The sequence below is a fragment of the Macaca thibetana genome, chromosome 3 (assembly GCF_024542745.1).
Source record: "Macaca thibetana thibetana isolate TM-01 chromosome 3, ASM2454274v1, whole genome shotgun sequence".
Taxonomy (NCBI): Eukaryota; Metazoa; Chordata; class Mammalia; order Primates; family Cercopithecidae; genus Macaca; species Macaca thibetana.
The window spans coordinates 17373920-17386518 of NC_065580.1; the positions used below are offsets into that span (position 1 = coordinate 17373920).

Sequence of the window (12599 nt, forward strand, 5' to 3'; positions counted from 1 at the left end):
GGCTGAGAAGCAGTTCTAGAGTTTGTCATTTATTAGATCCAAGGTTAGACACACATAAACATACAATAGTGCACAAAAGAAATTTTGAATCAACAAATGGCTACACAGTACGATACTGCCGTCTCTCAGAGCAAACGAGTGCACCCACACCAAGCACTTCCTTGCCCAGCATGCCCGCCCCTCCTGGAAACAGTCTGCAGTCTCTACGCGTGGCTGGCTATTCGCTTCCTTCAGATCTGAGCTGAAGTATCACCACCTCAGAGAGGCCTATCCCAGCCAGCCTAGACGGATGTCCTTCCCTAATCTCCATCACTGAACTGCACTCATAACTCTCCACAGTAGACAGATCACAATTTAGGATACGTATTTCTTTATTTACCATCTGTCTCCTCTGGAGATCGAAAGTTCTACAAGGTTAGTGTTAAGTTACACCCATTTATTGACCAATATAAAACCTACACCTAGCACAGTGCATGATTTAACATTTGCTGAATGTATTACTTTATTCTGTAAAATTTCCAGCATATACAAGAGTACAAATGATTATACCATGAACCCATACATTCCTCATCCAGCCTCAACAATTACCAACTCGTGGCCAATCTTATTTCCTTCTATATCCCCCCACTCATTGCCCCCTACTCTGTATCAATTAAAGCAATCCTAGACATTTTAACACTTCATCCATAAATTATGTACTCCAAAGACAAAAACTTTTTTAAAAAAATGTGAAATATTATTTTCATACCTAAAACATTAAACAATTCATTTATATAAAAATACACTTAGTCAACATTCAAATTTCCCCAATTAATTCATAAGTATTTTAGTTTCTTTGTTCAAATCAGGATCCAAATAAGATGTATTAATTGCAATTGGCTTATAGATTTCAGGTCTCTTCTCTTCCCTACTTGAGGAAACAGGTTGTTATCTTACTGAGTTTCTAAGGTTTGGATTTTACTGATTGAATCCCTATGGTATTAACATGCATCTCCATTCCCTGTATTTTCTGAAAACCTTGTCTAGGAAAGAAAATCTGTAACATATTTGGCTTTAAGCTTTTGGCAAAAATAGTCCACATGGTGGTATGTACTTCCACCACGAGTACATGGTATTTGCTTGACTCTCCTTTTGTGATGGTGGAAATGATCAATAATCATTGCCTAGAGTAATTAATAGACTTGCACACTGGTAATCTTTAAATTCTATTATTCCTTCTAGTTTATTATCTGGTCTGCAAAGAGAAACTTTCCCTCATTCATAATTTGGATATCCTGAAATGTTGGTCATATAAGAAAGTCAGAATACTTTTTAAACTTTTTAAAAATCGGTTTTCAAAATAAGTTGATTTCCTAGTATCCTCTAAAAGTGACCAGTTTTTCATTTTTATTTACCTAGTATCACTATGACCTCATTCGGTGATTTAAATATATTTGATATATCTTAATACATTACAGTTATTTGCCTTATTGATATTTAAATTGTCCCAAGTCAATGCATTTTAATGGTGGGATACAAGTGTCAATATACAATTACAATGAATGATGAGAAAGAATAACCACAGAAAGTCCATATCAATGTTATCCAAACTAAGGAGAAACTACAGCTTTTCCTTAATGCTTACTGAAGCAAGTTGAATTATCTAAGTTTGAAAGAACTTCTGTGATTTTTTTTAAGACTTTGTTTTCTTAGAGCAGTCTTAGGTTCATAGCAAAATTGGGGAAGGTACAGGGATTTCCCATATACTGCTCCCCCACATATGCACAGCCTTCCCTAGTATCAACATCTCCACCAACATGGTACATTTGTTACAATTAATGAACTTACATTGACACATCATTACCACCCAAAGTCCACAGTTTGTAACATAGGAACAGAAAACCAAACACTGCATGTTCTCACTGGTAAGTGGAGCTGAACAATGAGAACACACCGACACAGGGCGGGGAACAACACACACCAGGGCCTGTTTTGGGGGTGAGGCGGAGGGAGGAAGAGCATCAGGACAAATAGCTAATGCATGTGGGGCTTAATACCCAGGTGACGGGTTGATGGGTGCAGCAAACCACCATGACACGTTTACCTATGTAACAAACCTGCACGTTCTGCACATGTATCTCGGGACTTAAAATAAAATTTAAAAAGTCCACAGTTTGCACTAGGGTTCACTGTTAGTGTTGTACATTCTGTAGGTCTGGATAAATGTATAATGACATGTATACACCATTAGAGTATCACACAGAGCATTTCCACTGCCTTAAAAATCCTCTGTGCTCCAGCTTTTTATACCCGAACCTTAACCCCTGGCAACCACTGATCTTTTTATTGTCTCCATAGTTTTGCGTTTTCCAAATGTCATATAATTAAAATCATACAGTATATAGTTTTTTCAGACTGACTTATTTCACTTAATAACTCCATTTGAGGTGTTTGCATATTATTTCATGGCTTGATACCTCAATTCTTTTTATTGTTGGATAATATTCCATTGTCTGAATGTACCACACTTTATTAATCCATTCACCTACAGGTTATTTTTTCCTGTGTGAGTTTTGGCAAATTGTGTCTTTCAAAGAATTGGTTCATTTCATCTAAGTTATCCAATTTTGGGGTATGGAGTTGTTCACACTATTGCTTTATTATCTTTATAGTGTCCATACTATTACAAGTGATAGCCTCTGCAGTGATGTCCTCTCTTTCATTTCTAGTATTAGTAATTTGTATCCTTTTTTCTTAGCCTGACTAGAAACTTACTGATTTTATTGATCTTTTCAAAGAACCAGCTTTTGGATTGATTTCTTGATTTCCTGTTTTCAATTTCATTGATTTCTGCTCTAATTTGTATTACAGTCAGCCCTCCACATCCGTGAGTTCTGCATTCATAGATTCAACCAACTGGATGAAAATTATTTTTTTAAACATTGTATCTATACGGAATACTAGACATTTTCTTGTCATGATTCCCTAAACAATACAGTATAACAATTATTTACATAGCATTTATATCATATTAGGTATTATAAGTAATTTAGAGGTGATTTAAAGTATATGGGAGGATGTGCATAGGTCATATGCAAATGGTACTTCATTTTATATTGGAGACTTGAACATCTGTGGATTTTGGTCTCCTTGGAAGGTCCTGGGACCATCCCCCATGGATACTGAGGAAAAACTGTATTCTCTCTTCTGTTTACTTTGGACTTAATTTGCTCTTCTTTTTCTTGTTTCCAAAGGGGGAAGCTTAAATTATTGATTTTTCTTCTTTTCTAATATATACAATTAATGCTATAAATTTCTAAGCCATGCTTTTGCTGCATCCCACAACTTTTGATAAGCTGTGTTTTCATTTTCTCTCAGTTCAAAATATTTTTAAATTTCTCTTGAGACTTCCTCTTTGATCCATGTGTTATTTTGAGGCATGTTTTATAATCTCCATGGATTTAAGAATTTTCTAGTTATCTTTCTGTTACTGATTTCTAGTTTAATTCCATGTGGCCTAAGAGCAGACAGTGTGTGATTTCCATTTTTAAAAATTTGTTAGGGTGTGTTTTATGGCCCAGAATGCGGTCTATCTTAGTGAATGGTCCATGTGTGCTTGTAAAGAATGTGTATTCTGTTGTTGTTGGATGAAGGAGTCTAGGTGTCAACTGTACCTTTTTGACTGATAGTGTTGTTGAGTTCAACTATGTCCTCACTGATCTTCTGCCTGCTGGATCTGTCCATTTCTGATAGAGGGATCTTGAAGTCTCCAACTATGGTAGTGAATTCATCTTGCAGTTCCACTAGTTTTTGCCTCATATAGTTTGACATTGTGTTGTTAGGCACATACACTTAAAGGACTGGTTCATCTTCTTGAATAACTAATCCCCTTATCATCATGTAATGCTCTTCTTTATCCCTGATAACTTCCCTTGCTTTGAAGTCTGCTCTGTCTGAAATTAATATAGATAACCTTGTTTTTCTCTTTATTAATGTTAACATGGTACTTTTTTCTTCAGCCATTTACTTTTAATCTGCAAGTGTCTTTATATTTAGTTTCTTATAGACAACATATAAACTGGGTCTCGTTTTTTATGCACTCTGACAATCACTATCTTTCAATTGTACATTTAGACCACAGATATTCAAAGAGATTATTGAAACAGTTGCACTAATATCTACCATATTTGCTTTTTCTAGTTGTTACCCTTTTCTTTCCTCCTATTTTTGTCTTTTTTTTTTTTGCCTTTTGTGATTCTAACTGAACATTTTATACAGTTCCATTTTCTCTCCTGTCTTAGTATATCAGTTACACTCCTTTTTAACTTTCATTAGTGGTTGGAATATACATATACAACGAATCCAAGTCTTTTCAAGTAACACTATATCACTCCATTGGTAGTGTGAGTATATTTATTTGATATAATAAAATAATTCTAATTTCTCTCTTGTATCATTGCTGTCATTTCACTTATATTTAAAAACATATATGACATATACATAAGCATGCACAAGTGAATACATTGTTGTTACTGTTGTTTTGAACAAATTGTCATCTGTTAGATCAATTAAGAAAAATGAAAGATTTTATTTTACCTTACTTATTTCTTCAGTGGCCTTCCATTCTTTACATAGAGCCAAATTTTTTACCTTTACCATTTTTCTTCTCTCCAAAGAACTTCTTTTAACATTTCTTGCAAGACAGATAAATTCCCTCTATTTTTGTTTGTCTGAGAAAGTCTACTTCTCCTTTTCTTGTGAAGGATAATTTTGCAGGGTACAGAATTCTAGGATGGTAGCCTTTTCCTCTCAATACTTTAAATTTTCCACTCCACCCTCCTTTACTTGCATGATTTCTGAGGAGAAGTTGGATATAATTCTTATCTTTTTTCTATAAGTCAAGTCCTTTTGTCCTCTGGCTTCTTTTGGGATTTTTTTCTTTATCTGATTTTCTGTAATTTGGAAATGATATGCTTCAGTGTGATTTCTTTGGTATTCATTCTGTGTGGTGTTCTCAGAGCTTGCTGAATCTGTGGTTTGGTGTCTGACACTAATCTGGAGAAATTATCAGTTATTACTGTTTCAAATATTTCTTCTCTTTCTTTTCTTTCTGATATTCCCATTATAAGTGCATCTTTTGTAGTTGTCCCAGAGCCCGGGGATATTCTGCTTTTTTCCTTTTTCTCTTTGCTTTTTGCTTTTCAAAGTTTCTATTGAGATATCATCCAGCTCAAAGGTTCTTTCCTCAGCTATGTCCAGTCTACTAGTAAGCCCATCAAAGGCATTCGTCATTCCTGTTAGTATCTTTGACCTCTAGCACTTCTTTTTGATTCTTTCTTAGGACTTCCATTTCTCTGCTTTTAGTACCCATTTGTTCTTGTATACTGTCTGCTTTATCGATTAGACTCCTTAGGATATTAATCATCATTGTTTTAATTCCCAGTCAGCTAATTCAAACATCTCTACCACATCCGGCTCTGATGCTTGCTCTGTCTTTGAATTGTATTTTTTGCCTTTTAGTATGCCTTGTAATTGGTAATCTGATATGACATACCAGGTATAATGAACTGCTAGTAAATAGGCCTTTAGTACTGTAGGGGTAATGTGTGAAGGGAGGGGAAGCAATGATCAGGTCTCAGGCTTTAATGAGCCTATGTCTCTGGACTTTGAACTTTATAAGTGTTTCTCAGTTTTTTCTCTTCCCTTAGATGGGACAGAATGGCTAGAGTGGGCTGGAATTGGCTTTTTCCCTTCTCCCACATGCAAGGCTGCAGCTGAGTAGAATTAAGTATTTCCCTTCCCCAGTAAGTTAAACCTTCATAATGCTCCAGCAGGTTGGGCTCTGGTTAACTTGTTTCTCCTGAGGACAGGCCTTGTTAAGAAGAACAGAATACTGTGGCATATTTCAAAATGGTTCCTTTTCCCCACCAGTGCCAGAAGTATAAGGCGATTTTTCTCTGATATTGTGAGCTCCTGGTTGAGCTCCTGGAGGTATATCTCACAATATTGTGGGGGACTCCTTATGACTGGATCCCAGGAGACTGGGACTCCTCTCAGAGCTAATCACACTGAGCTTCAGCAACTTATCAATTACAGTTCAGGTTTTCCTACCCTGGCACTGGTTTCCAAAGTGGTTTCCAGTATGTGTCTTCATTAAGTCAAAATCCCCTGTATTCACCTGTCTCTCCAATCTTGGGGGCAGCAGTTTGCCCTATGTCCTCCCTTCTCCTTCAGATACAAGAAGAGTTGCTGAGTTTTCAGGTTGTTCAGCTTTTTATGTATTGTTAGGACAGAGTGACAACTTTCAAGCTCCTTACATGTGGAACTGGAAACTAGAAGTGTAACTTCTTTTTTAAAGTTAGATTTATTAGGGTATGATATATACACAGTAAAATTCATACTTTTAGGTACACTGTTTTACACATTTTGACAAATGCTGCAGTCATATAACTACCACCATAACAAATATATATAACATTTTCAACATCCCAAAAACTTCCTTCATAACCCTCTGTAGCCAACCCACTCCCCACACCTTCAGCTCCTGACAATTACTATGTTTTCTGTGTCTAGAGTTTTGCCTTTCCCAGAATGTCATAAAATAGAATTGAAAAGTATGGAGCCTTTCCAGTTCAGCTTTTTTCCTTAGCATGAGCTTGAGATTCATTTACACTATTGTTTATGAATGGATGTATCAATAGACTATCAATATTCCATTGTATGGATGTACTAGAATTTGTTTATTCATTCACCAGTTGATGGACATTGGCATTGTTGCCAGGTTTTGGCAGTTAGGAATAAAGCTACTATAAATATTCATGTATGGGTTTTTGTACGGACAAATGTCTTCATTTCTTTTGAATAAATACCTATAAGTGTGATTGCTGCTCCTATGGTAAGTATATGTGTAATTTTATAAGAAACTGCCAAACCATTTTCTAAAGTGGCTACCATTTCATATTTGCACAAATGATATCCAAGAGTTTCAGTTGCTGCATTTGATGGGTTTTTGCTTTTTTTCTCGTTTACGCTGTCTTAATAGATGCATAGTGGCATCTTACGGTAGATTTAATTTGCATTTCCCTAATGACTAAAGATTTTCTTTTAGAATTTTTACAGTTTTAGATTTTATATATAGGTTTACAATCCATTTTATGCTAATTTTTAATATATAGTGTGAGGTATGGGTTGAAGTTTACTTTTTGTATATGTTCAACTGTTCCAATACTGTTTGCTGATAAAAACTGTCTTTTCTATTATACAGTGAATGGCTTTGATGCCCTTGTTAAAAAATCAATTGTCCATATGTGTGTGGGTCTAATTCTGGACTCTTTCTTCTGCTGATTTATATCTCTTGTTTTGCCAACACCACACTGTTTTGATCACTGTAGCTTTAAAGTATTGGAAATAGATAGGGTAAATCCTTAAACTTTGTTGTTTTTCAAAATTATTTTGGTTATTTTACTTCCTTTCTCTATATAAATTTTAGAATCAATTTGTCAATTTCTACAAAAAGCCTTAGGAAACACTGATTGGGATTGTATTGAATTTATAGATCAGTTTTGGAGAGAATGACATCTCAGCACTGAGCCTTGCAATCCATGAACACAGAAGTATCTCTATTTACTTGGGTCTTCTTGATTTCTCTCTTCAGTGATTTGTAGTTTCCATCATATAAATCTTACACACATTTTGTTAGATTTATCCATAAGTATTTCATGTTTTCTGTAAAGGTATGTCAGTGTTAGTGTCCTATTGCCTCTATTATTACATAGCTATATTTTGGAAAAATAAATATGGTAACTATTATTAATGAAGTAAAATAATTATTTTGTCTAGAGTTTAAGTACAACTACAAGTAGAAGTCATTTAGAAAGTACTTTAATTTCCATTAAAAAAAAGGGCAGTTCCTAACCAAACAGGGCCCCTCCTAATCTATTCTGCTATGTACAGAACTGGTTGATACTGTTAATTTCATAGAAATTGTTGCTGTCCCATGGTAACTGATTTGAATGACTACAAAACATTCTTTCCTTTTTTAAACAAAAAAAAACTTTTCCAGGTAAAGCAGTTAGCAGTAGAATAGAGGCTTATCTGTTTTGATTTATATTTGTTTTAATTATAGCATCTAGAATCAGTAATTGTAGTCAACTTGTTATTTACTGTTTGTCCCCCAAATGAATTTTTAATAAATATGAATAAAGTCTACTAGACATAATTACACTTACCTAACTAGACCTATTCTAGCTTTTTAACAATCTTCTGAAGTAAGCACTACTAGTGTGCATTTGGTAAACACAGGTAAGAGAAACTGAGGTTCAGAGAGATTGAATGAAATTACCAAGAGGACAAAGCCAGCATGTCACAAAATGAAATTTGTCTCCAAAGATGTGCTAACTTAACCTGTAAGGCTGCTTTGGAGGTATCAAATGGATATTAATGGATTCCCAAAGAAAAAATCCACATCTAAAATCTGGGTGCTCTACAGTCCTCCCCATCAATGTGCTCAGGACTAAATGTAAACACCTAAGGAATCAAATCCACCTAAACCAATGTTTCTAACAAAGTTAGGTATAACTTAAGATACTTTAAAATCCCAAGATACACATATTAACTCAAATGCTTGGGTTAAACTCTAGCTGAAACTATTATACTTTCTCATGTTTCTCTATCAACTCATTTTTACACCATTTTTTCTCTCCAATACAGATGCTACTTGGGAAGTAGGTAGCAGTTTGGAATATGAGTTTCAGTTTAGGAAAATGTAAGTAGCACACTCACAAGTTTAAGTTAATTTGATATGAATATATTAACTCTGAAAAAAGCCATCAGAAAGGATCCTAAAGCACTGTACTTACTCTGAACAGTATTTAACACACTGAGAGATTTAGTAAATGCCTTTGAGAGGCTGACCTTAAAAAAAAAAATTGTTGTAACTCAAAAAGTCTTTTTATATTAAATTTTTTTCCTAAATTGCTTGGCAGAAGACAGCTAAAATCACAACCTATAATTTATCATTCTCCTGCCAATAACTAAAAGTTCTAAATAAAGCAGCACTGTAGCATGGAATAGCACTTTTCGGATTATCTACTTGCAACATTCCGAATTCAAAATTCTTTTTTTCCTCTGTAGTAACTATGGTACAACGAATCTTGACAGCATTGCAAAAAGCAAAGGCTTGTTCTTTTTAAACAGCCTTAGGCTCCTGCCATTTTGTGAGGCTTACAGAATTCTGAACTCAGGAAAGACTTACTTGATTACCTAAGAGCCCTGGGGCATGCTTATAAATTAAGTTTTATAAATTTTTAAATTATAAATAGCAGCAGCAACAACAGTAGTTTAACTACAAGGGAAAATCAATTCCCCCAAACTGAAGACTCTCTCAGACCCTGGGGGTTGCCACGCTCTGTAAATTAGCTTTTGGACAGGCAAGGGGTCTTCCAGGAAAATGGTCTACCCTTGGATCAATGACATTTGCTATTTGGAATATTGGCTAAAGCAATTCAAAAAATCTACACTAACACAGGGGAAGACAAGCTCTCTAATTTAACCAACACCTGAATCAGACAGGATTTATCTTGGAGAAGCAAAAATGTGAGCAATTAACTGTCATTATCTACTGCCCCCTCAGAAATTCTAAACTGGGAAAAAAAGTATGGCCAACCGAAATGGCCTCTCCTATAGTTAGGCCTCAGGATGGCTAACGAATAACTGAATAATCCCCATTATATTAAGGTTTGAAACATGAAAGAAGTTTGAATGAAGGTCTGACATATATCTATGTGTGTATGCCTAGTATTTTGAAAACTGGACCAACGTGCTTATTAAAAGAAAACAGAATTGTTAAAAGATATACAGTTGACTCCTAAAATTACAATAGCAAAAATAAATTCACAAAAGTCAGCCTAAACAAAGAATTCCAAAGCAGAAAAAGAAATTCCTTAACCAAAACAGAAAATCACTTGAGTATTATTATTGTTATTTATTCTAGAAGATTATAACCAGAAAAATCATGAGAAAACTTTCATTAAATCATGCAACAAATATTTATTTATTGACTTCCTCCAATGTGTCACAAAGCTTACGTTAACCATCAGCCAACTGATCTCTCAGCTCTCTCTCCATTTATCTGGGTCTTCTTGACAACTGTTTGCTCAAAGTGATGTTATTAATCACTGTCAAAGCTCAAATTCAAAATTCCTAACTTCTTGAAAGAGCAGAGCTTTGTTTACATAATGCCTTCAAGCAAAAAACAACAGTGATACCAACAATTTGCTTGACTCCCGAAAACACTGTGAGACTCACAGCAATTTAATTTAGATGTCAGAGTTACACTGCTTTCCCTGTCTACTTTGTCTACACTGCCTACCACTTTAGGTATTCCCAAAAGGATGTGGCTATATTTACAGGTTTTATCTATTTTAAATATCAAGATAATGAAGCCAGGCTACTAGTTCAATCTTCACAAGGGACTTGCTATTTGTCATTGTGTATACTTAAAGCAAACAAATGATCAGCACAAATCTGTCTTCACTAAAGAATCTTACAATGCACAAGCACAAAAACGGTTTAAGTCAGGGATATTATCTTCACAACTGACAAAAGGACATCAAGTATTCACCTCCACCTGACCTGGAGACTTATCATAAGAGTCCCACAACCAAGTTGGGAAACTTCCCAATGAACTGAAAGGTTGAACTCTGATCTAGGTCCTCCTCTTAATTATTTGAAGCTTCAGGCTATCAAAACTCAAAAAAGTTACAGTATATACACAAATTTTTCATTCCCAGGCTCGCTCACCCACAAATGCTAATTCCCCACATTGACAACCTACTGGACTTTGTTTCCACTTTCAGCAAAGAGGGTATGACTCAAACTACTGGTCTCTCCCAGTGGGATAAATCCAATGGGAATCTTACTGAAGGTAGCCTACGGGGAAAAAAGAAGAAGAAAGTTTTATTGTTATGATCAGAAAATCAGGCTTAGTGGAGAAGCACAGGTGTGTCCACTATGACAAATAACTGACCCTGTATCTGCCTCCCCATCTCCTTTCCCACATCCCTAGACCAGTAATCAAATAAAGCTAGGTGGGTAATTTCTAAAACAAGGCAGTCAATGACAACAAAATGACTCAGAATTTGGAAGAAATATTTCAGTACTCATTAATGACAACTGTTTGAAAGAAATTTGGTTAAGATAATGAGGGTTTTGAAGATATTAGATCAATGCACTAGTGCAACAGAGACTGTATTACATTGTCACATTATTTGATAAAGTTGCAGATAATATTCAACTAAAAATGTCTACCATTTATACAGTGACCAATGATAGGTGAAGGTGCTTTATAAACTATCAAGTACAAACAAGGCAAAGAGAATAAACAAGTTCAAGTAATAGATGGTACTGGCATAGTAGTTAACTTAATTAAATGCCACACATACAATAGATACTATAAGGTTCAAAACAATTCTGAGCACAATGTATTATTAGCAAAGGGACTGAGAAGGATCTTCTAGCTATTGTAGAAAAGTGCATAAAATAATGTTACAAAAACATCCATGTGCCCACAACCTAGATTTAACAAATGTCAACATTTACCTTTTCGCTTCATATGTTTTAAGAAATGAAACGATAGAAAAATGAAAGTCCCTTCTAAACCTATTCTCCTCTCTCCCCTCCCAGAGGAGACCATTATCCTGCATTTGGTGTGATTCCTTTCCATCCACATTATTATTCTTTTGCTACATATCTAGGCATCCATTAACAATACATAGTATTGTTTTCTGAATCTTAAAACATTGTGGAAATGCATAACATACCTGGGCAACCTGCTGTTTTTGAATTCAATACTTTTGAGTTAGCCATGTAGATATTTATACATTTAGTTCATTCATTTTAACTGTTAGATGATTCCCACTATGCCACAATTTCTTTACAAAAAAGTTCTTTGAAAAAAATATTCCATAACAAAATTTTAAATAACCATTGTCAAAGTTATTGGATACCATCAATTACCAAACCAGAAAAGTCCCCATGTGTTAATATATGTGTTCTATGACATGGGTAGCAGCATTTTCTTTTCTAAAATTCAAGAAAGCACAATGTATACCCATTTTAAAATATAAAATGGAAAAAAAAGTAAAAGACAGAAGAGCAATAAAGAACAGAAAAATAAAAGTTAAAATGCAATTACTTTCTTAAATGCTCACCTCATCTGTTCGTCGAAGAACTCCAGTAACAACCTACAAATGCAATAATAAAACATTATTATAAACAATATGTATTTCCTGTATAATAAAGAATTGGATTCAATTTTCATAGACCATAAACTTATTCCTGTTTTCTTCTTAGAAGCTCTGTTAAAAGATGCATTGGATCTTAAAACATACAGTATTCTCCAATACAATTAGCGCTAAATTAGATTTTATTTTTGACCTAGGATCTACAATACAATAAAGGCTAAGATAAAATGATTATAAAAACTCCAAATCGTATTGGTAAAAACATATTTTAAGTTCTATAAAATGGGTATAAATATGATGTATACATCAATTATACAGAAAACCCTAGTTTACTACTACAAAGTACATTTACAGGAAAAAAGCACTTTGCTACACTCA

General features: G+C 34.6%; 1 protein-coding gene across 3 annotated transcripts in view; it reads right to left on the minus strand.

Moving 5' to 3' along the window:
• The window catches only part of AGK (acylglycerol kinase), a 985672-nt gene that overhangs the window by 33564 nt on the left and 939509 nt on the right, over positions 1-12599 (minus strand). For all 3 annotated transcript variants that reach the window (XM_050782262.1, XM_050782263.1, XM_050782261.1), the window contains 2 exons: positions 12189-12221; positions 10814-10908 (listed from right to left, as the gene is read on the minus strand). In XM_050782262.1, coding sequence (XP_050638219.1) covers positions 10814-10908; positions 12189-12221 — 128 coding nt within the window. The remainder of the gene's footprint in view (positions 1-10813; positions 10909-12188; positions 12222-12599) is intronic.